Source organism: Diadema setosum, chromosome 11 (genome assembly GCF_964275005.1).
Source record: "Diadema setosum chromosome 11, eeDiaSeto1, whole genome shotgun sequence".
Taxonomy (NCBI): domain Eukaryota; kingdom Metazoa; phylum Echinodermata; class Echinoidea; order Diadematoida; family Diadematidae; genus Diadema; species Diadema setosum.
Genome location: NC_092695.1, coordinates 23942399 through 23965714, shown reverse-complemented (window position 1 = coordinate 23965714; position 23316 = coordinate 23942399). Strand labels below are relative to the sequence as shown.

Here is a 23316-nt window from a genome sequence, read left to right as displayed (position 1 = left end):
AAAATATCTTAAGGCATTCAATAGATATGGTGGAAATAGTGAAATTTTATGTATTTGACCTTGACCTTTTGACCTTTGACCTTGAGCATGTGCACCCAAAAGTTGATAGGCACAACTTCACCCCCTAATACACATACATGCCAAGTTTCATTAGAATACCTCAACAGGTTTCGATAGTTACCTTGTCCACAAAATTCATTACGGACGGACGGAAGGACGGACGAACGGACGGAAGGACGGACGGACGGACGGACGGACAACCCGAAAACATAATGCCTCCGGCACCACTTCGTGGCGGAGGCATAAAAACTTCCATGACCTTAGAATTCCAAAATAGACATTGTGGAACTGAGAGAAACATGAAATTGCTGAACACATCAGTGATACAGGTGCAACTTGAAAAGATCAAGTACAATGCAGTTGGGTGTAACATACATCTTGATACTAGTTGACGTTCATATTTATAAAGCCTTTTCCACTGAACACAAAGTGCTTTAAATTGTCATTCCTAGGTCAGCATTAGAGTAACATATATACAAACGAAAAGGCGGTTCCCATCAAATCGAATGATTCCTGTTTTGCATAGACTTTTATGTGTCACGTGCCACACAAATAATCCCAGACAATCGTATGAAGAAATAGGCCCAATGAGAAATTTAATGATTGTCATTTGGCAGATGAAAGTGTGCCAGACAATATGGAAGAAAGGACTCTGTGATTGTCTTTTTTTTTTTCCAATTACCAAAGATTATTAAAGAGCTGGTACAAATTGGTTTTGAAATGGCTAAGATATTCAAAACAATGCAATAATAATAACAGGTGGGGCCAACCTTTTATTAGGATTGCTTTGTTTTACTTTGTTTTTGGATATTTCAGCCATTTCAAAACCGATTTTCATCAAAGAAACTTTGAATTCCTCTCAGAGTTGTATGCTCTATAAAATTTCATAAAGTGGGTTTACTTATCTTGCAAAAAGTTAAAAGCTGAATCCTCACGTCAACCAATAGTATACCATCCCTTTAAACTTGTGTCAAGCTTGCAGCAGAGAATTCGCACTTACACAGATTGTACTTGTGATAGCCACAGGTCCCCTGTGCCCATGAGTCCCTCACATCTGGTGATAGAACACGACGATGGGTGTATCCCCATTCTGCCCCCTCTGCTGCTGGTTCTTCAGCTTAATGTGCAAGTAGATTCCTCTCACGAAAATCAGGAAGCCTGTTGGGGGAAGAGAAGGCCAATGATGAGAGAGCAGTGATTACTCAAATTCATGGCCTGCTCAGCATTCATCATCATTTCAACATTCAACATGTTGAATACTGTAAAACCAGAAATGTTTGTGTGTATTTAAATTTCACGAGAGCCAAGACTTGCAAAATTAAAATGAATGCGCAAGTTCTTGTCTATGCAATACTGTATTGAATGCCAGTGGCAATTCGCAAAATTTCATGCTGCAAAAAAAGGCCACTGGCTCCAATTCGCGAAAATTTCATGTCGCGAAAATATCTTGCTTAAAGGTCCTGTTTACCTTTGGGAGCAGTGATTTTAAACAATTTCAAGAAATCACTTTTGATGCATATGTGTAGGTCAGTTGTATCACAAAATATCCCACCATATAAATTTTTTGCAATAAAGCCTAAAATATAACGAGATATCACTATTTTACTCATTAAACCATAACTGTAAACGGTTTAGTCTGGAAACATTTTTATTTTAATTTGTTCACATTTTGCATATTTAGCAATACTTAACATCGATTATACTGGTTCAAATTTTTACATTGGTTGTTTCTATCCCTAATTTACATTTTAAAACTATTTTGAAGCACTAATGCTGGGTTTTTGTTTCATCTGCAAATGGTAAGTCATGCCTTTAACAATATGTGACCAGGAGCTGATAGATGATTTCAAGTTTAAGATGACTTATGTTTAATAATAATACGGTCTTCTTCATCCTGTGTAGCCTTTTCAGTGTTCCACTACTCTACCAGAGGGCCTTGCTATTATCATTACCCTAGTGTTGCCAAGTACCCATTTATACACCTGGGTCGAGAGGGACATGGTGGGTAAAAACATCTTGTCCACAGACGTAGGCACTTGAAGAGATTCAAAACTTGTGATCTCAAATTGAAAGTTGAGTCTTATTATGCCATAGTGCCCCCAGTTTGATAGCATGTTTATATAATAGGAGAGCAAAGTCTAGCCTCAATTTTTGAGTGGCTTACCGCATAATATCAGAGCAACAAGAAGGCATGAAGCACTTTTCATATACTCTGCACAGCACTGGGAATTCTGGAAGAAAACATAAAGAGCAACTTAGTCAAAATCATTCACAAATAGTACAGGGAAGATGTAACCTACAATAAATGCACATTCAGCAATAGAAATAAAAATGACAGTGAAGTTTGAGGAAAATCGGACAATCCCTTTGAAAGTCACAACTTTTACAAATAATACAATAATATCATTTCTGCATTCACTTAATCCACATACATATTTGAAGTAAAGTCCCCTTAAAATTTTGACCATGTTGTAATTTACCATTATACTTCTGCAATTTGAATACTGTGTAAGTCAAGGCCTAGTGCCTGCCCTATGGATACCACTTATGGCAAGGTTTTTGAATAACTTCAATGTAATCTCTTATCAATTAGAATTTGCAGGCAAATTCTGTACATTTAGTTGCAACTAATTGGAGTCTAGCAAGCCACAATTTTTAACGCAATTATCCCATTGTGTAGTGGCTTTAATAGAATGTGATTTCATAATCATCTGTAATGCTCGTAAGAAATTACATGCAGCTTGACAAATTTACTGTATGCTACTGCATTTCTACATGCAGCATATGTACAAATACATTGATATTCCTTGCTAACATGACAAAACTTGCCTGTTACACCTAAAATATATGACATATTCAGTTGAACAGCACTCCAAGAAAGAACAGAACTAATTTCATACCATAGCACCTTCCCAATACTACTTTGGATTCAAGGATGCAAGTGCTGGCAAATGTTATCATACCATAGCTATAATGGACCACTTGACCATGGAAGCTCCGAAGCCTGAGAGGGCACCGTAACGTCCCGCCATGCTCATGCTCAGGCAGTAGGCGAAGACGAAACCAATCCAGTTGAAGATGAATGCCACTGCAATGAAGATGTGAAATTAAGGAATCTGTCAATAACTTGTCTGTGTTGATACTATAAAATGAACTTGGGATGTATCAAAATGGAGGCCATCACTTCCTCTGCATAATAGCAAGACAATTTGACTGTATTTGGAAAGTTTTGTTTTGTTTTGTTTTGTTTTTTTGTTTTTAAAGAAAGGAATGGGGGCGCTGTGGCATAGTGGATAAGACTCCCGACTCCCGCTCGGAGGACCCGAGTTTGAATCCCGCCCAGCGCTTACGTCCTTGGACAAGATGTTTTACCCACTATGTCCCTCTCGACCCAGGTGTATAAATGGGTACCTAGCAACGCTGGGGTAATAATAATGGCAGGGCCCTCTGGTAGAGCAGTGGCAACACTGAAGAGGCTACCCTGGGTAAATAAGACCTTATTATTATTATTATATAATCCAACTGCATATAATCATGAAAATTACAGGACAGAGGAATAAGTATTAACCCCCTAGACTAGTCCCGTGGATACTTGGGCAGGTGGGCAAATGCGCATTATAGCAAAATCAGCTCATCCCAAATGGACTAGTGAAGGCCAATACTTTCTGTAATGTTTGATACAGTTGTCAGTTGGAATAATTTTGGGTTGCTATGGTAATGACCTAATTGCTGGCAACTATTGACCATTTCGTGATTACTGCCAAAGTGACTGCAACTGATAGAATATTTACATGTTACTCCATATGAAAACATGGAGATAATATTTATCATCATTATGAATGGTAACATTACTCATTTGGTAGATATCATTCTTTGCAGCTTGGGGCTGAATTTCAAATTATTTCACACAGGGTGATGTACATGTAACACTGGTAAAACACCACAAAACATACCTGAACTAAAACAAGACGTAATTTGCATTAATTCTTAATCCCTAATGTTACAGTGACAAAACCCCACCCCTCTGGCCCCTCCCCCCCCCCCAAAAAAAAAAGAAAAGAAAAAAGACCAAACAAACAAACAAACAGGGAGTGGGGCTTATGACGAAAGATGACTTACTGATGAAGGAAAGGGTGAAGATCATGTCAGACCCAAGCCTGGAGTTATTCCTGGCCATCTGATCCTGGGAAGTAAAAATCACGGCAAAGGGGGAAACAAAGAAAGAGAGAGACAGAGAAATAATGTGTGAACTGATGGTAGAAAAGTAATACAGGCAACTTGTCTTATAATGAAGTCCTTGAGACCAACAGTTTTCTTTTGATATATCATTATACACTGTATACAATATTTCATTACTTCATTTTATCCAAAGTACAAAAACATATACACAACAGGGATAGTTTTGGGACCTGAATTTCTTTGTTGTAACAAGAGTTTCGTTATAACTGTTATAGTTATGACAGGAGTGCGCCATAATACCTATGATATTCATGAAATGACTCTTCTTATCTGTTGACACTCGTTCAAATCTAACTTCCCATTTCACAAATCAAGAGGTGGGGTTATTTGCTGCAAGCTCTTGGCCTCATGAAATTGATGACTCAAAATTTTACTGGCTATCCTAGATTAGAGAAAAATGAGATGAAATCAGGTACTAAAAGTTCAAAGATACAATGTATTTGATTTGCAAATGTTAAGAAAGAATGTCAAACAAATAGTATTTCAGCGGAAAACAAGAACTTTGAACTTTTCAAATGTGTTGCTAAATTTAAAGGGTGTGTACAGTTCTGGTCGAGGTGAGGATTTAGCTTTTAACGTTTTGCGAGATATTCAGAAACCACTCTATGAGATGTCAAAGAGCATGCAGTTCTAAGGGGTATCAAAAGTTTATTCGATGAAAATCGGTTTTGAAATGGCTGAGATATCAAAAAACAAGGTGAAACAAAGAGATCATAATAAAGTTGTGGCATGTCGCCTTTTATTATTAGCACTTTTTTTGATATCTCAGCCATTTGAAAACCAATTTTCATCAAATAAACGTTGAATCCTTCTTAAAATTACATGCTCTTTCATATTTCATAAGAGGCTTTTCATTATCTCACTTAGGAATGTTCAAAACATGACTCCCCACCTCAACCAGTACTGTACAGTCCCTTTAAGAATCAATATACAATAGCATGAATTGAGGAGTTACATTGACTTTTAAAATTCCACTACCAAAACAAACATTACAGGTGTCTTCTGTTATAACGAAGTCCCTGGGACCAGCAGTTTTCTTTCATTACATCAAAACTTTGTTATAGCCAAACAATGAAGTAAATATACATACACTGTAATAAATAATTTTGAGACCTTAATTTTCCATACTTAAGGATTTTTTTTTTCTAACCCTATAATTCTTAGAAGTTCTTGGTATGTTTCCACATATGCTTTTTGTTTGTATTTGCCTTACAATCAATCAATATATGACTTTTCTTGTGGAAAAAAAAAGTCGCTGGTTTTTCCTAAATCTCATACTCTAGCTGTGATGCCAACAGCAATATTAATGCTATTGATAATAAACCAAGTCAAAATTATTGCATGGTGCAATCACACTTCATTTGTCCCATTTCCTGAACAGGCTCTTGTTTTGTTTTATTTTGCTTTTTATTGATGAATTCTGAAAATACGCCAAAGTAAACTGTGACATTTGAGAAAAATGTGTAGTAAAAGAAGGATTGTTTATCATAAGGTAAACACACATCAATCATGCAACTGGGCTGACTGATGGCATAAAAAAAATAAAAAAAAAATAAAAAAATAAAAGTCAACCCTCCAAGTTCTGACTGCACGTGCACAAACAGTTCGGCATCCATCATTTTGGGTTAAACACTGGACGAATCAGCTTCCCAGATCATGACTGCCAAGGAGAAATCATAAACAGAAAAAAACTACAGAGCACTCCCGTTATAATGAACACGGTTCTAACAAAATTCCAGTGACAGCAAAGTACATGTACAAATCCAGGCCACAACATTATCCGCTCTATTTTTGTTTTGTTTTGTTTATTTGTTCTGTTACAATGAAATTTGGATAAAACGCAAGAAAACTGCCGGTCCAGAAGACTTCATTATAATGGGAGTCCAGTTTTCTACTGGTACATTTTATGTGTGTGATGTCCGTCTCAATCAGCACGCAACTCGTGTGTTGACTTGCAAACCCCCCCCCCCCTAAAAACAAAAACCACAAACAAACAAAACAAAACAGAACAAAACAAATACCACAAGATATGAAGATAAATCCATTCATTCACTTTGAAAATAAAAAGGAAGGAAGTAAATTGCCACTTACAGACATGAGTCCATCATCGCTGAGCTTGCTGTCCTCTATCTCTTCTGTGTACTTTGGGGGAGGCTCTGATGGAGTTTCGTAGGGAGGCGGTATCAAACTTTGACTCTCATCCTCCTTGCCTGCGAGGGCAACATTGTCAAGTTTCAATGTCTCAAGTACAGATGTAGAAAACATGCTAGTGATTGAAAATGCAGCTGGTAGTTCTGTGTTATCTTTTAGAACCCAAGAACAGTCAACATACATGTATGATCATACATGTATGATCATACTTTAGTGCTGCATCATTGTCTTTCTTCCCTACAAAAGGGGGTAACTTTTCTTGCATATCCCTAACTTACCTGGGCTATTTAGCAAGCTTGAATTCCTGGGGGGGGGGGGGGCCATTATGGCCCCCCCTTCAGATCTCGGCCGTTGATCGCGCGATCGCCGCAAAATTTTGCATGAACATAAAGCCGGATGTAATCTACAAGACTGTTAAGTTCAATTTTCAAAAAATTTGCAGTTTTTATTTTAAATTAATTAATTATGCACATATATGCAAAAAAACTCATTTTCGTCTATAATTGGCTTATAAAAGCTTATGGAATGCTGATTTTTGTTTTAAATTTTCCTAGTGACATTCCGAACATTTGTACGTAAAAAGAAAATCAGTATCAAAATTAATTTCCTATGTTTTCTATTGTTTTATCATTTTTTAATGTATTTCTTTGTTTTTTCGAACTTTTGTTTTTGTTGTTTTTTTCAGCAGAATTTGTCATACACATCTTTAGAAGCATAGCTGTACTAAAATACATTTATTTCAGCCATTAAAATTAAAAATATGAATCTTTATATGAATTAATTGAAAAAACACAATTTGTATTGACTTTGTACACAAAATCACGTTTTTGAGCAATTTTGGGGTGGACGAACATTTTTTGAAGGGGCGTGGCTTCGGAACGGTATGCCCGGTCGCGACAAATTTGGTCTCAAAAGTTGCGCGAGACTTGAAAGTAAAAAGTCAGTGAGCGGCGCGGTCAAAAAATTTTGCGCGGCGGAATGGTCGCGGAATTTGTCGAGGGGGGGGCCATTATGGCCCCCCCCCCCAGGTAAGTTAGGGATATACTGGACTGAAAAAAACAACAACCTAACACCAAAAACAAACACCTTCCTTGCTTTAGGTGGTAAATTGCAAAGCAATACACTAAACTATATGATTCACAATTTATGCTGATTTGCAGTTGTATCCAGAAACAGTGTAAAGCCTTGACATCAACATAGGAAACACAGTATCATACAACCATTTATTTAACAATCCCAGTGTTCTTGAACAATATATCACTGTAATTCTTTTGTTTTGTTTGGTTGTTGTATTTTTTTTTTAAAGGCAAAAGTTCTTAAACATTGCAGGCAGTCTATTAAAGTACATGGTATATCATAAACAAATACTTTTTTTTTACACTATTTGAAAATGTATTTTAGTTTTTGAATACTAGAGCACATGCAAACTCTTTAAAAATGTGTTCATCATAAGATGAATTTGTACTTAAAAGCATCAAATACATTCGTCCGGATCATCACTTGTATATAATGATGCAAAGTGAGGTCTCTCCCTTGTACATACCCTCTTCACTCTGGTTATCTGATGGGTCCTCTTCTGGGGTTGCCGGAAGCACTAGGGTCAAAGTTACATGCTGTGGTCGGTTCTCACGTTCTGTCCTGCAAATCTGAAAATTTAAGAGGAAAAGAGAATGAATGTCAAGTCAAAAGGCATGTGTACTATAAATGAAATTACTGTAAATTCTATGCTGTTTTATCAAATGATAACTTAAATATACTTGTTGTGACTAAAATGAAAGCCCTTACTATTGATGCTCTAAATGTCACAAAGTACAATTATATTGCAAAAAAAAAAAAATAAAATAGATTATTCAATGATACAAATGTATGATTCCATGTTGCAATTCTCATGACTGCACTGCTACCAGGGGTGTATGCAGGATTTTTTCTGGGGGGGTCGTAATCAAAATTTTTGGACCTTTATTACCTTTGCGAGGGAGCGGAGCGACCGAGCGGGGGGAGGGTGTGGGAGGGGGGTGTCCCCCCTCCCACGGTAGGGAGTTTTTGAATTTTATATCTTAAAATGGGGCCATTTGGTGCATACAAAAGTGACTTTTTCGGCATGGCAGTGGGGCTTAGAAACAAGGTAAATTATGCCATATTAAAACTAAGTTACGAAATTTACACCACCTGGTCACTTTTTTTTTTCCTGTTGTAGGCCTATATAGAGTAAAAAGCCCTCAAAAAACAAACATGTCTTTTACAAAAAGTGGACCTTTTGAAAATTTGGGGGGGTCGTACGACCCTCCCGACCCCCCCTTGCATACACCCATGGCTACTACTTCTCTTTGGTGGATGTGTCCCAGATACATGACATGATGTCTGTCAAATATCAATGTTTGCATGTCTTTAAAGTGCGTCTGCACTGGCAAGAAACATGTCTAGCGCCATCATAAGGCTCATTTTTCTCTGTGGTGCCCAGCATTTCCCCCATAATGCCAAGCGGCGTGCAGCAATTTAACCCTTCCACACTGAATTCTGAAATCCCCATAGACTTAACACACAGACCACCAGGTTCCCGTAGGGGATGGCCTCGCAGCGCAGCGGCTTGCTTCGATCCCGCATTATGCGCAGTCCAGTGCATAGTATGTGTACCATGATCGATGGTACATCCCATGGTTATGCGTACGTTGTCACGTAAATCACTTCGCGATCTGTTCGGTGCTTTCAAACACTGTCTTCAACACTCAGATCGTTTATTCTGATCTTTGTGTCGAACTTCAATCTGCGTGCCATTATGTCGCGGATACGACTTGGTAAATGCTGGATCCAGTGGGAGGAGGTGCGAGCTGTTTATCGGCAAGAAATGAACAAGATAAACGTTGCCCTTCACGGCCCATCAAGCCATTCAACACAGGATGACTTTGCTGGTCATCTGCTGGATGTCCACCACTCGCACTGGGCATCAGCACTGAGTGCCAGGATTGCGGGATCAACCCGTTGTGCAAGTTTCTACATGCACTCAGACTGAGTCAGAAGCCTCTGATAAGCCAAGGTGGGTGAAACTCAACTTGTATGATATATTATAATTGTACCTATTTTTTATTCAGTTGCAAATGACATTCACTGAACGCTGAATTTATAACCTTCCAAATCCATGTAACGATAACGTTACCGTTACTTGAATTACCGGTACAGTTGTACCGCAGCGTTGATCATGCAACTATCGCGATGAACGATGACACAATTTAAAACAGTCTTATTCACATTTTTTTTTTTTTTATTATCACAATAAATACTGACGTCCAACTTACGACAAAAAGTACTACAGTGAAACCCCGTTATAACGAGGTCCGTGGGACCGGCGATATTACCTCGTTATAACCGGTACCTCGTTATAACCGTACACATCAAAAACAAAGAAAAACATAAGCACGACATCGGAATATACCCATCAATGAAAGAAACTTAAGAACATTCTTTGCGTTGTTATTACACAATTATGGATCATTATTATTGAGATAATAAAGGGAAATTATTTGTGAATTAGACGAAAAAGTAGGGGTTGAAATGAGATAATTCTTTATTGTAATTCTTGTTTGTTAATTTTTACTAACACCAGCGCAAATAGAGTAAAATACAGGCGTTGTTTACCATAACTTGCTAGGTATTTTTACGCTGTTGGTGCCCAGCGGGAATGCGATGATTTCATGAATCATTTCGGCTGTAATCTTGCTATAATTATGATCGTTGCGCTCGAAGGGATTAAAAATGCGTCCTTTATTTTCTTCCGAAAATCTCTTCGCGTTTTGTACATCCGTTCTTGAAAAATATGCGACAGGATAGAATGTGGAAAGTTACGTTGTGATCCTTTTTACGCAATTCTGTACCTCATAGACCATTCTGAAAGAAAGAAAAATCTTCATTGTGAAATGCAGTGTTAAAATTGTGATAATGAACAAACCCAGATCTATTAAAACTAATAAATACGTTTGTTTCTTTTTCTGATTTAGGTTAACATGCGTTATTCAACTATTTTTTACGCTACTGTCACCTGGCGAGATCGCGATAATTTCAGAGTAACATACATGCGTTGTTTGCCATTAACTTGAGAGGTATTTTACGCTGTTGGAGCCCAGCGGGAATTCGATAATTTCATGAATCATTTCGGCTGTAATTTTATACAATATATGATCGTTGCGTCCGACGGGATTAAAGATGCGTTCTTTATTTTCTTTCGAAAATTTCCTCGCGTTTTGTACATCCTTGAACTGTTAAATGCGTTTGTTTCTTTTTCCGAACACCGATTAAGTATAGGTTAACATGCGTTATTCAACTATTTTTACGCTACTGTCACACGGCGAGATCGCGATGATTCCATTAATCATTTCGGCTTTAAGCATACACACTCATATTTAGATTATCATTTGTTAAATGATAATGAACAAATCCAGATCTATTCAAATTAAATAATGCGCTTGTTTCTTTTTCTGAACACCGATTAAGTAGGTTAACATGCGTTATTCAACTATTTTTACGCTACTGTCACCCGACGAGATCGCGATGATTTCATTAATTATTTCGACTTTAATCATACACACTCATATTTAAACTATCACATTTTGTTAAATGATAATGAACAAATCCAGATCTATTCAAATTAATAAATGCGTTTGTTTCTTTTTCTGAACACCGATTAAGGAGGTTAACATGCGTTATTCAACTATTTTTACGCTACTGTCACCCGACAGGATCGCGATGATTTCATTAATTATTTCGGCTTTAATCATCCACACTCATATTTGCTAAGCAGCAAAAGAACTGGAAGTCGGAACTAAAAATGAAAAGGATATAATTATGAGTTGCACACGCATTCCAATTGTCCATTTTTGGCCACAAGTGTCGCTACATGAAAAGTTTCTGAATGCGTTATCTTTCTTTTTTTTCTCTCTCTCTCTCTCGTTGCGGTGTGGTCTGCCCTAATATCACGCACGCGTATCTCGCGGAAAAGAAAATCGAGTGATTATGTTTAATGATTTAGTAGGAACATCGAAAGGCATTCCTGTGTCTTATCGCGTGATTTAGAAGAAAACATGGAAGGAACGGTTCTCTGCAAAACGGAAAAAGACGTGGATAGCGTGAATTCCGTTTTCAGTGTTTCGTTTGTCGCGTGTTTGAAAGCGGCAATTTAGTCAAGAAATGGAACCTCGTTATATCCGATCAAATTGCTTATGTTTTTCTTTATCATGATGCACCGAAATTGTCCTCGTTATAACCGGAATCTCGTTATAACCGAACTCGTTATAACCGATTCGTTCTGCCATAGGTTTACACGCAAAGGAAAACGGGACCGACGCGATCACCTCGTTATAAGCGGTTCCTCGTTATAACCGAACTCGTTATAACGGGGTTTCACTGTATGATGACTCAATGACTAGACCTAGGCCTGATTAAGTCAATTAGTGAACGTGTACGGTCACAGTAGTAGACCCAGCCATAGGCCTACATGTAAATTATCACTAGCCTAACTATACACAGCCCAGTCGCCGCTGTACATACGGAGCGCGACAGGGCTGTACCAACGAAGCTCCAAACACGAAGAGGGTCCAACGATAGCATGCGATCGGATTGAATTTTGATACTTTAGATCATTTTTTTGTCACTTCAAACTCATCTGACGAACAAAATGATAATGAGACTTCATATCTATGCTATGAATATTGAAATTTAGATTTGATAACTTACCTAAAATGATGGTTATATGCAGCATGTGTGAACGGTTCACGAACGGTACATCGTCTTTCACGCCAGGCCATTTCCAATATCCGGGAGGTCACATGATCTGAATGCCCTTTCAAAAGGTCGCGCTGTCGACCGTGCTGCTACACCAACACTCAAGCAGCGCATCGCACGCACGCAAAAAAAGATTTCCGCAGAGATCAAGGCGCCATTTTGAATTCTGCAACGATGAACCCTGACGGTGTTAGGGAATCCGCCAGAAAGTATCATTTTTTGGTTCCACGGACTTATCACGAGGGCTCTCAATGGACTTACGAACCTTCTGTAATACAAGCATGCACTTAAGGTGAGTAACGTTTGGTAACGTGTACATTGTTTATAAAGAACGTACGAATTTTCATAAGTTTTGTAGTTGTGTTGTGGTTCCCCACTTTGTAGGTGCCCGCTCGTTGGTCAGACGCTGTATTCGCGTAGCGTATTAACAGCGTCTGGTCGGGCTATCACTAGCCGTATATGAACGTTTTCATTTTTAGCTTATTGTTCCTCACTAACCCAGCCTCAACAAATTGTCAAAATTTCTAGGAAGGGAAATCATGATCAATTCAAGATATGTTATCTGTTTTCCAATTGCAATCTCGAGATTGGTGTCATTTCTCACATGTGTGGTAATATTCAGGGGGACAGCACATCAGCTGTACATAGAGTCTATACTTGTAGGCCTAGATCTACAGTAGGACTAGGTCTACAGTAGGACTAGGAACCGCGTGTACATTTGCTCTGGTACTACTAGTCACTACTAGACTACTATAGTGCTGACTGTAGTACTAACGTTAGATCTGTAACTCTTACCGTCTAGTTATCTTAGTACTAGCAAAGATTTATGTGCGAGAGATAACGCATCTGGAGCTTTCATCACTCTTGTGTTGGACTTCATGAAAACTCAATAAAGAGCATGAAATTTGAAGGAATATTTTTCTGCACATCGTGTAGTATATCTAAATCAGCTATTGAAAATAATTTTTGGTCGTACAAAACCTTATGGTAATAAAATGCTTGACTACATGTAGAGTTGTAGCGACAGTCTTATACAGGGCAGCTTGCATGCAACGTTGCAGACAACTGGGTGCAATTGAACTCACATGGTGACCGGCAATAGATTGCGCAGACCTGCAGCCTGTGCCTCCATGGGACATGGGTTACCACTTATCGCACAATCCTGCAAGCACACCTCCACTGGTTACAAAAATAAGATTTGGTATTCAAACCCTTGGACTGACTGGAGGCCCTGGCTGCAGGATTGCACAATCTATCGTTGGTCAGGTGCAATTGAACTCACATGGTGACCGGCAATAGATTGCGCAGACCTGCAGCCTGTGCCTCCATGGGATATGGGTTACCACTTATCGCACAATCCTGCAGGCAACACCTCCACTGGTTACAAAAATAAGATTTGGTATTCAAACCCTTGGACTGACTGGAGGCCCTGGCTGCAGGATTGCACAATCTATCGTTGGTCAGATTTTGTGAGCTCACTTGCACCTAGTTGCCAGCGCGTTGCATTGCGAGCTGGACTGTATGAAAGACGTAGACATTAAATTCATTATGCCTTTCGTACATGTACGTACCTGTACTGTACTTTTTCGAGTATGGTTACAGTTGTAGTTCCCTGTTTCAGTAGGTTGTATAATATAACAACTAAGGACAGTTGGGGCTCAGTAACTGGACACCAATTTTACTAAGATTTAAAATGAGAAAATTTGGGTGTTTTTTACGTCAAATGGCCAAGGTCAAAGAGAGCATATCAGAATAAATTGATTTGATTTGTGGGCATTATTGGAAATACAAGGCCAGAACAAAAGGAAGGTACAGGCACATTTGTACAATGTATAATTGTCACACATGCAAAACTGCTATTTCATACATTTACACTGTACAGACCCTACGTGTACACGCCAATGTACACTCCCATCAAATTCAGCACCTTTTCTTTGCCATCATAATATCAATATACAGTGTAGTAGAAATACTGATTTCTTGATGTCAAGATAGCTTTGTAGCGGAGTAATTGGCTGTCCTTGAGTGGTATACCTTATCAATTATGTGAAGCCAGATGAATATTGCACGATGGACGAGTGTAATATTCGTCAAGCTGAATGCAATATGTCTGGTATACCATGAAAGGGTAGCCAATATTATGATCATTATGTAGATCTGCCCCCAAAGATGCGTGAACAGTGGTTTGGAATTCATGGAAATCGCTTAAATTGAAATTGCATTTTACACTAGTTTATGAAATGAAAGAATTCCATGTCTCATCCACCTTTACTGGTACGAAAGCACAGTCGCACGCTACTCTAGCGCACTGTCATACCATCTCAGTAGGCTACCGGGCCATGCAGTATGGTGTATTGTTTCACAGAAATCTTTTACAGTAACCTATTGGGATTTTCATCTTTCTTCTACATGGTCATTGCTGCATGATTGGTAATAAAGGGGACAGACTACATGTTTTTAGTGTGCTGCTGAAACCTCTCATATAATATTCACTAATGTGATATGAAAAGTCTGGGGTACAGTACATTTGTATGCATGGTATCCAACTAACATTATGTTTTATGCTGCACTGCTCTTACCTTGATTTACCTTGATGTTGGGCATAAAGTATACACGATGTATAAACTTATTTGCCCCTGTGCATCATCTTTGTGTTAGTTCTCGGTCATCAGAATAATCTGACTTACTTGTAGCCTCTGCAGCTGATAGCACAACATCACAGACAGAAACCATCTCCACCTCTGCAGTTGCTGACAAACATTGTACAGCATTGTCTTCTTTGAGGTTGTGCTCCTCTGAAATATGTAGTGCATTGTCAATCACCTCAGAATCCATAATGTCCACTGGACGATTTTGATTGCATGGAAACCTTACTCTTTGCATGCTCTGCAGGTTGATTAAAAAGGTATTTTACACACAGAGGTCAGCTACAGTGTCTAACAGAGCCCTAAGGCGATGTCAGTGTTTCAAGGCACTCATGGAATTTTGTGCCAATGGAAATACATTGTGTGGAATAACAATGAGATTTAATTTTTCTTCAAAGTTAGATGTCTTTGGTTATATTGTGTAGTACAAGCTGTCAGTTCATATGTTTTTCAGAGCAACTACTGCTGAAGATCTACCTGCAGGAAGCTCTGTCCAGATACGTCTCAAACTCCCAAGGACTCAAGAATTGGGCCAGCCGGTAGATACTTCAAGTGAGATTTCTTGAAGCGTACATTGTAGTATTGATAGGGTCCGAAATTTATTTTGTGATCATTGTTTGTTCTTACAGCATAATCCTGTCGGGATGGATAACAAAAATATCCTATAAACCCAGAGATGCCGACTATTCTGGAATATTCATTAAGCCTGTCAATAGCCCTCCCCCATACAGTTTGTTTTTCCTGAGTGGCTAATAGTAGATGGTTGCCTCTGAAGACACAGTACATGAATAGTGTAATGTATTCATACACAAACCTCCCTATCATCTGTTCGGTGATACGAAAAAAAAAAAAAAAGGTGACTTACAGTTACTAAGTAAGTTCAAACTCAAGACCTTTATTGGTCAACTAAAGCAGTCATGACATTGGGATGAGTTATTTTGATTTGGATAGATATGCTGATATCTAACACCAAACATGGAAAATAGCTCATGATTGGCCAATTTCTGGATACCTTGTAACGAACAGTGCTGGGAATTCATCTGACTTCTTGAGTCTTTTGCTGATTTTACCCATAAAATAGCATGCAGTATTTAGGATGTATCCTGCTGGAAACATCAAGTTATATACCGGTACTCATTGTTCCTGTTATTTCTTTCCAGAAATGTTCTGCTGAAGTGGAAGTTTACCATCAGCAAAATTAGTGTTATTTTAAGTTCTGCAGCCCAAGATATCTTCGGCCTCGTATCTCAGAGGAAAAATGCCAGCTGAAATAACTTGTGCATTGGAAGCAATGTTCTGAATAAGGAATGAAAGAATGCAAATGGCCATCCAACTGATCCAAATGTTCCTCTCAGAGAAAACATTAAAAAAAACATGTTTTCTTTGGTCAGAATACTGCCTTTAGTATACCAGACGATGTTTAGTTTGTGAGTTATTCAGAAAAAATGTTTTTATTTCGTATACCGGTATACAAATCAAATGATTTTATTAAAACTCTTAAAACCATTGCTTTGATAAGAGTGTGATCCCTCAGCTACATTGTAAAGGAACAATACATGTGTACTCTATACTCTACACAGTGTGTCCTACAGTGTATACCCATTGACCAATTACCATTCAATTTTAGGAGTTTGTTGTAAAAGAATGTTTGTAACCTTTACTTTTTGAGAAGTACACTGTATTATACTCAAGGTCATTGCTGCTGTTTGCCACACATCATACTTTTCATGGTAAATGCACTGTACAATGATTGCCTTTTCAATATGTTATTCCCATCCATATTAAAAAGACAATATCGTGATCACAAATTGTGTGTAAAAGAGCATTTGCAACACCCTATATCTGCACTTTTTTTCAGCCAATTAGCATATATTTTTGGGTACATTTTTTTTTCACGTATCCCTGAGAATTTTCTTGACCATAATACATACTGATGTGTTCTTTCTAGGAGTGTTGTGCTACCTTGCTCGTTGATAACTAGGACTCTAAAAATCTAGGATCAAACTGTAAAATTTTGTACTCGACTCGACATGAAAATGTCATTTACTGACACTCATTCGGAAAATATATGTCATTAGTATAATTGAAAGTAATTATGACTTTGTTGCATTACATGTATGTGGTTAATTAAGTATGCTTTGTTTGTGTTTACAGCTCGTAGGAGAGCTCCTCTGCGCAGAGGAGTGTTGTTTTCACCGATCAACTCTAAGACCCTCCTGAACCAAGTCAGGCGAGTATCAAACTAAAAATTATCATTGTTATGCACAGGCTTATTGACAATAAAATGCCCACAAATTTGACCATGAATCCTTTTTATTCCTCTGTCCGATGGGTGCTTGAGGCATGATATTTTTGGGTTGTAGGTCTGTCTGTCTACTTTAGTATACGCGATAACTTGAGTAATACTGAGCGGAATTTGACCAAACATAGTCCGACTATGAAGTATGATTGGGCAATCACTTGATTAGAAATTGGTCGTAGGTCAAAAGTGAAGGTCATCTAAAACAGTTTATGCAATAACTCAAGACTGTATTGAGCAAATTTCAGCAAACTTGGCACAAGGGTAAAATATGATAGGGCACTAACTTGATAACATTTTGTGTAAAATTGGCAAGAGTCAAAGGTCAAGGTCAAATTCTAAAAATTCACTGTGTGATATTAAAACTCAAGACTGGATCAAGCAAATTTCACTAAACTTTGCACAAGGGTGAAGCAAGGTGGGATAATCACTTGATTAGACTTTGGGTAAAATTGGGTAAATCTTCAAAGGTGGATGTAGCAAATCTCAATAAACTAGAGCAATGTACAATGTACATATACCTCAAACAAACATAATGAATGTTCGATATTCTGAAGGTTCATTATTCCGAAGGTTCGTTACTACGAAACACACATATTCCCAATACCTAGAGGTTCGTTAATCCGAAAATGAAAAAGGTTCATCAATCTGAACATTTGTGGCGTTATTCCAAAGATTTGTTAATCCGAAATGATATTTGGAATAACGAATCTGCGGACTGAAGAGCCTTCGGAATGACAAACCTTTGGAATAACGAGCTGTAACCCTATTGGGTACCATGTTACCAGGTCTAATAATTGGGGTCTGTGACAAGACTATACTCTTGGCGCTGTTCCCAGGCCATGACCAGGTGCCAGTTAGCCTTTTGTCAAGGCCCTCTCGCTGTATGGTGAAGAGAGCCCAGCTGAGTGGGGTTGCGCTGGCGCGCTCGGCTGGGCTCGCTTCGCTCGCCCATTACAGCGAGAGGGCCTTGACAAAAGGCTAGGTGCCAGTTGTAATACGATCTCACGAAAGAATGCTTGTGCGCGCCGTGTTCCTTTGTCGGTAGCCCTTCCCAGGCCCCAACCCTGTCTAGCACTTCTGTCTCTTTACTAGTAGTTGGTGTTTTTGTTTTTCTGATGGTAGTGGTCTCTGTCTTGGGTCTGTGTGTGTTTTGCATCTTTCATGTGCAAGGGGAAAAAAAGAGACAGAAAAGAACTTCAAGAATTCGAGGAAGTCTTGCGGATTTTCTTTCTCGTCATTCACGCTAGGGGAAAAAGGAGGGGGGAGGGGGTATTTTTTTTCTGAATTGTTCATGGCAGGGGAAAGAGGAGACAGGGAGAGAAGCGTTTGTTGCTCTTTTTTCTCTTCAATCCTGTTTACATACATTTAGTTACTCTGAAGCATTGATAAAGATTTGCTGCTGTGAAGTCAATAGGACATTAAAATAAGAAGCCTCCCATTTACTTCTGTTCATCGAATCTTCACCTAACTACTGTACCTTTAGAGTATGGTAACAGGAATAGCAGAAATAGTGTTGGTTACCTTGACATGTGTTTGCAGGGAAATCGTGGATGCACTTGAAAAATAGTAGACTTTTTGAAGCTTGAAGTTTGTTATGAAGCCACATATACAGTGTACAAGTTTTGTACATGTAGGGCTCATCAGTTGTTCGATTTCGGTATGAATTTGGAAAGGTTGCAACATAGTTTAGTTAGCACAATTTCGTCAATTCCAAATCAAATTTAGGAGACAGAATCAATTTTCTAAGCCAAGTATCGGAAATCCCAATCAGAGCTGCATATGATAAATTGATATGTCGTGTTACATTGTATCTTGTAGTTTAGTAATGACCAAAGATTCAGGGTTACCTCAAGAAAATCTGATGCATTGCTAAATGAATTACAATATGGAAGATATATTGGTACAATGAAAGATTTTCTACATGATTTGACTCACAAATATTGATTAAGTTGACTGACAAAATTATGTACCTGAACCTATATGCTCAACATAAAATATTTTAGAAACGTATTTGCCATAAAACCATCATACTAATGTGACGCCTAGAGCATATAAGTCCAAAGACAATGTTTTATAGTGGTAATTTAATCGCCTGTGGCTTGTGGGGTTTGATAAGACGGGGTTTGGTTTTCCCACAGACCGTATTGAATTTGGAGGAGAAACTTGCAATCTGCTCCATAAACCATTTTCGTACTGTATCCAGATTTACACAATTATACTTGTTTCCTTCCATGCGCTCATTGACAACAATTCGAAGAACTTGTCACAGACAGTCAGAATCTTCCTTGTTCACGACGCTGTTACAAACTTCACATGAGCGCGGACAAAGTTTGTTGGGTTGTCATTATTTGTTTACAAAAATACAATCTGAATACATGAGAAACCCGTTCATTAGCATTGACAACAATTCTAGAACCTGCAACAAACAATACTGGACACAAGAGACACAATATGGTTTTATGCTCCTACTTGCTCCCGAAGCTCGGACAAGCATCGCATGAGCTCGAACAAGCTTTTAGGGTCGCCATATGGGCATCCTTTATTGCAGCAACAAGTCTTAATACATGATAATATCATCTATTACCATTGAATGTTATGATGTCTAGTCAACCAACATGCAAACAAAAACAAACAATCAACAGTCAATGAATTAAAGGGAAGATAAACCCCAAGAACAATGTGGATTGAGTGAAAGCAGCAACATTAGTAGAACACATCAGTGAAAGTTTGAAGAAAATCGGACAATCGATGCAAAAGTTATGAATTTTTAAAGTTTTGATGTTGGAACTGCTGGATGAGGAGACTACTAGAGGTTATGACGTATGAGTGGACTACAATATCAAGAAAATATAAAGAAAATACTACAAAAATCCATTTTTCATGAAAATTACAAATTCCATCAACTTGCTTGATATTGACATATGTTAAGGGTAGCAATAATTATTCCCCCTGCTTTCTGAAAGCGGTTGGTCCACTGCTCTTTCATAATTCTAGAAAAGTGAATTTTTGTTGAATATCCTTTATATTTTCTTTGTATTGTTGTCCACTCATACGTCATATCCTCTAGTAGTCTCCTCATCCAGCAGTTCCAACACCAAAACTTTAATAATTCATAACTTTTGCATCGATTGTCCGATTTTTCTCAAACTTTCACTGATGTGTTCTACTAATATTGCTGCTTTCACTCAATCCACATTGCTCTTTGGGTTTACCTTCCCTTTAATGCATGCGCATTTTGTGTTACAGTACTTTTGATGTACAGCTGTAGGCAGAATTTGTTTCATTATTTTTCTTATTTATTTCTGTCTCTCATGCGTAGGCCAAGGTGGAGGTGCTCACCAGGGATCAAGTCAATGAGCTGGCCATCACGAACTTGAAAAGGACAGCTGGACTATTCGAAGATTTCTTCGAGCAGTTTGTTCATCCACCGCCACAGCCGCCACGAGAGCCAGAGCCAGAAGCCGTGCCTCCATGGTGCAAATGTGGGCGGTGCAGGGAGATGGCGCATGACGTAGAGAAAAAATGCTGCAGAAAAGCTAACATGCAGTGTCACTCGCTCTCTGCACGATTCCGTCGCCTCTGTTTGGACCCAGCTGTACTCGACATCGTTCGCCACAACCTGGAGAACCAGCACGCCTGGGCCGCAGACAGGGGCAACAGATCATACCGTCACGCGTCATATCGCACATACATTGTACGTCCATTGGCAGCACGACAAATTGGGCGCTGGCAATCGAAGAGTGGTTCCCTCCTGTTCTGTCTGGGCCATTAGAACCGAGTACAGTACTCATCTGCTAACGGGCACTATGTAGGTTATCAGGAGGTCAAAGGGTACCGAGATGGTTATAGGGTCGAACTTTATATTCCTTCCACAACCATTTTCCTTGTATCTTGGATCTTGCAACATACTTTCAATAGACGACACTGGTTGCTCTTAGTTTGGTTAGGTCTTACGATTATTCTATGAGATGTGTGCTCATAGTACATGTAACATAGTGAAGTATCCCTTTGTTGTAGGCCTACTATCTATTACGCATGAGTGATTCTTTATGCACTTATATGCAGGTATCAATTACTGTATGAGACATTATGTTCATTTCAAGACACTAGTGATATTGTAAAATGCTGAATAGGTGAGAAAATCTAACAGAACACGCCAGAGATGACGAACTTCCTTTGTGGCTGATACATGTATAAAACTACATGTGGAAAAAAAAATTGTACAAGACATTTTACCGATAATGTGTATACAAGTATGTATTGGATGGAGATATTTCTAAACATTTTCTTTGTATTTTTATTGTCTGCAAAGGCTGCAGATATTTCTAAACATTTTCTTTGTATTTTTATTGTCTGCAAAGCTACTTATTATGCCTCCATCTTGCGGTAACTAGTTATTTAGACTTTGTTTCACCCCATCCCTATGCTAAAACGTTTGTATGCACATTCTGCCAGCAAAACATATATGAATATGATATGCACATCCTCATTGACAGAACAGGGTTTATAGTTCGTGAGGTGGGATGCTTCTCTATATCAACACATGGCGGTCTATCTCCTACCTCCATGATAAACTGTTGGTTTGATGTAGACTGTGAAGTTCGCAACTCGACATCATCATGGATTTGAAGGTTGAAAATGGCAAAGCCTCTTATCCCCCAAAATATACAAGACAGAATATGTGCAAGATTTACATGCAAACGGGATGTGCTCACCCTTGTCAAAATCCCTGTGCAGTGGATGGTGAAAGAAATATATAATGTAAGTTGGTGTGTTGTCATTATGCCTACACATACATTAACTGTGGTAGTGAGTGTTTGGTGTATTTCCTACAGATCTCGTTTTGATAATATATTTTTCTCTGTGGTTGGTTTTCACATTAGCACAAGCTAATCCTATCCCTTTAGCATTTGTACATGATAACCATGGTACTATACATGTGTATTGAAACAGTTTCGCAATAAACACAAAGAGCAAAGAAGGAAACAATCACTCGTTTCTTTTTCTGTCCTAGGTGTCCTGAGATTTATGCAACTAACTCTGGTAAAGAAGGAAACGCGACTTCGTTTCTGAGTCTGACATCAATACTCACAAATCTTGTGTTCCACTTTGTTCCACTCACCTGCATAGCGTACTAGACCAGTTTTGTAGTGAATTTCAAGTTATATATTCGTCCCTGCTTAGTGGCAGAAACAGCTCAGAGAACCTGTCAAAAATAGTTGGATTCAGAGTTCTGACTGAAATTCCTCCTGAATGTTGGAGAAAACACCTTATGAGCTGGAACAAGCTCTCGAATTGGTCTAGAAATCATTGGAAGTATGCATGAAATTTGAGCACTAAGCCATGTCTTGCTCGACTATTTCAGTTACCACACTAAGGTCAGAATTCCTAATCACAAGTAGCCCGCATTTCATGTAGAAACATTGCGAACGACATCCGACTATACAGGTCACAAAAAGATACATTTATCGATACGATATGACCACTTTATTTTTATTTCGAGGTTATTGAGAATTTGCTAATTGATCTGTAGAGGGAATTTAGGCGTTTTATTTGCCAACCCGCACGACAGAGCATTTTGTAACGTACAGTTGTATTCGAACAGACCATTTCCATAATGTATTCAAATTTATGAACATTTCCTTACCTGCACCGTGACAGAAACTATTCAACCTGTGTCAAAAACATTTGGATCCAAAAGATAGAATACAGGGTTAGAATCGGTTGCTCGCAAAGGGTTGCTATGGAGATCCTTTGTTGCAGAAGTTTGCATACAATATGCAGTACACTAATAACACGGTATACATTCCGAAATTTATCCTGTCACAAGCAGTAGACAATTTTAGTTGTGTACACGTATTAAAATTTATGGACATTTTTTCTTCCCCGAGTGATGACAGTTCATGTGACTTTTTACTAAGACGATTACTGTCTTGAAAATCAGTGCAGATTATATTTGCTGAAAAGGGTCGGACATTTCGGTCAAAGTTTCGGACAAAGTAGAGATCCTTTGTTCAAGAATACACAAAACCTATAATATCAGGAAAGCACTGTATGTCGAATACATATTGTATTAGTTTGTGTGTATCATGCATCTGTCCACATGACAAATATTCCTTGTGATGATATTCCAGCAGAATTACACCT

At 38.4% G+C, this 23316-nt stretch overlaps 1 protein-coding gene and 1 long non-coding RNA gene across 3 annotated transcripts in view; one reads left to right on the top strand and one right to left on the bottom strand.

Annotated features, from left to right (window-relative positions):
- LOC140234666 (NEDD4 family-interacting protein 1-like) overlaps positions 1-23316 on the bottom strand; it is a 32811-nt gene that overhangs the window by 5344 nt on the left and 4151 nt on the right. For both annotated transcript variants that reach the window (XM_072314697.1, XM_072314698.1), the window contains exons 3-8: positions 7994-8096; positions 6391-6509; positions 4180-4243; positions 3024-3148; positions 2225-2291; positions 1061-1218 (exon numbers count right to left, since the gene is read on the bottom strand). In XM_072314697.1, coding sequence (XP_072170798.1) covers positions 1109-1218; positions 2225-2291; positions 3024-3148; positions 4180-4243; positions 6391-6509; positions 7994-8096 — 588 coding nt within the window. In that variant the 3' untranslated portion in view covers positions 1061-1108. The remainder of the gene's footprint in view (positions 1-1060; positions 1219-2224; positions 2292-3023; positions 3149-4179; positions 4244-6390; positions 6510-7993; positions 8097-23316) is intronic.
- On the top strand, positions 9428-17099 carry LOC140234707 (uncharacterized). The gene is made up of 3 exons (XR_011901645.1): positions 9428-9484; positions 15322-15419; positions 17022-17099. It is a non-coding gene; the product is annotated as an uncharacterized lncRNA (long non-coding RNA).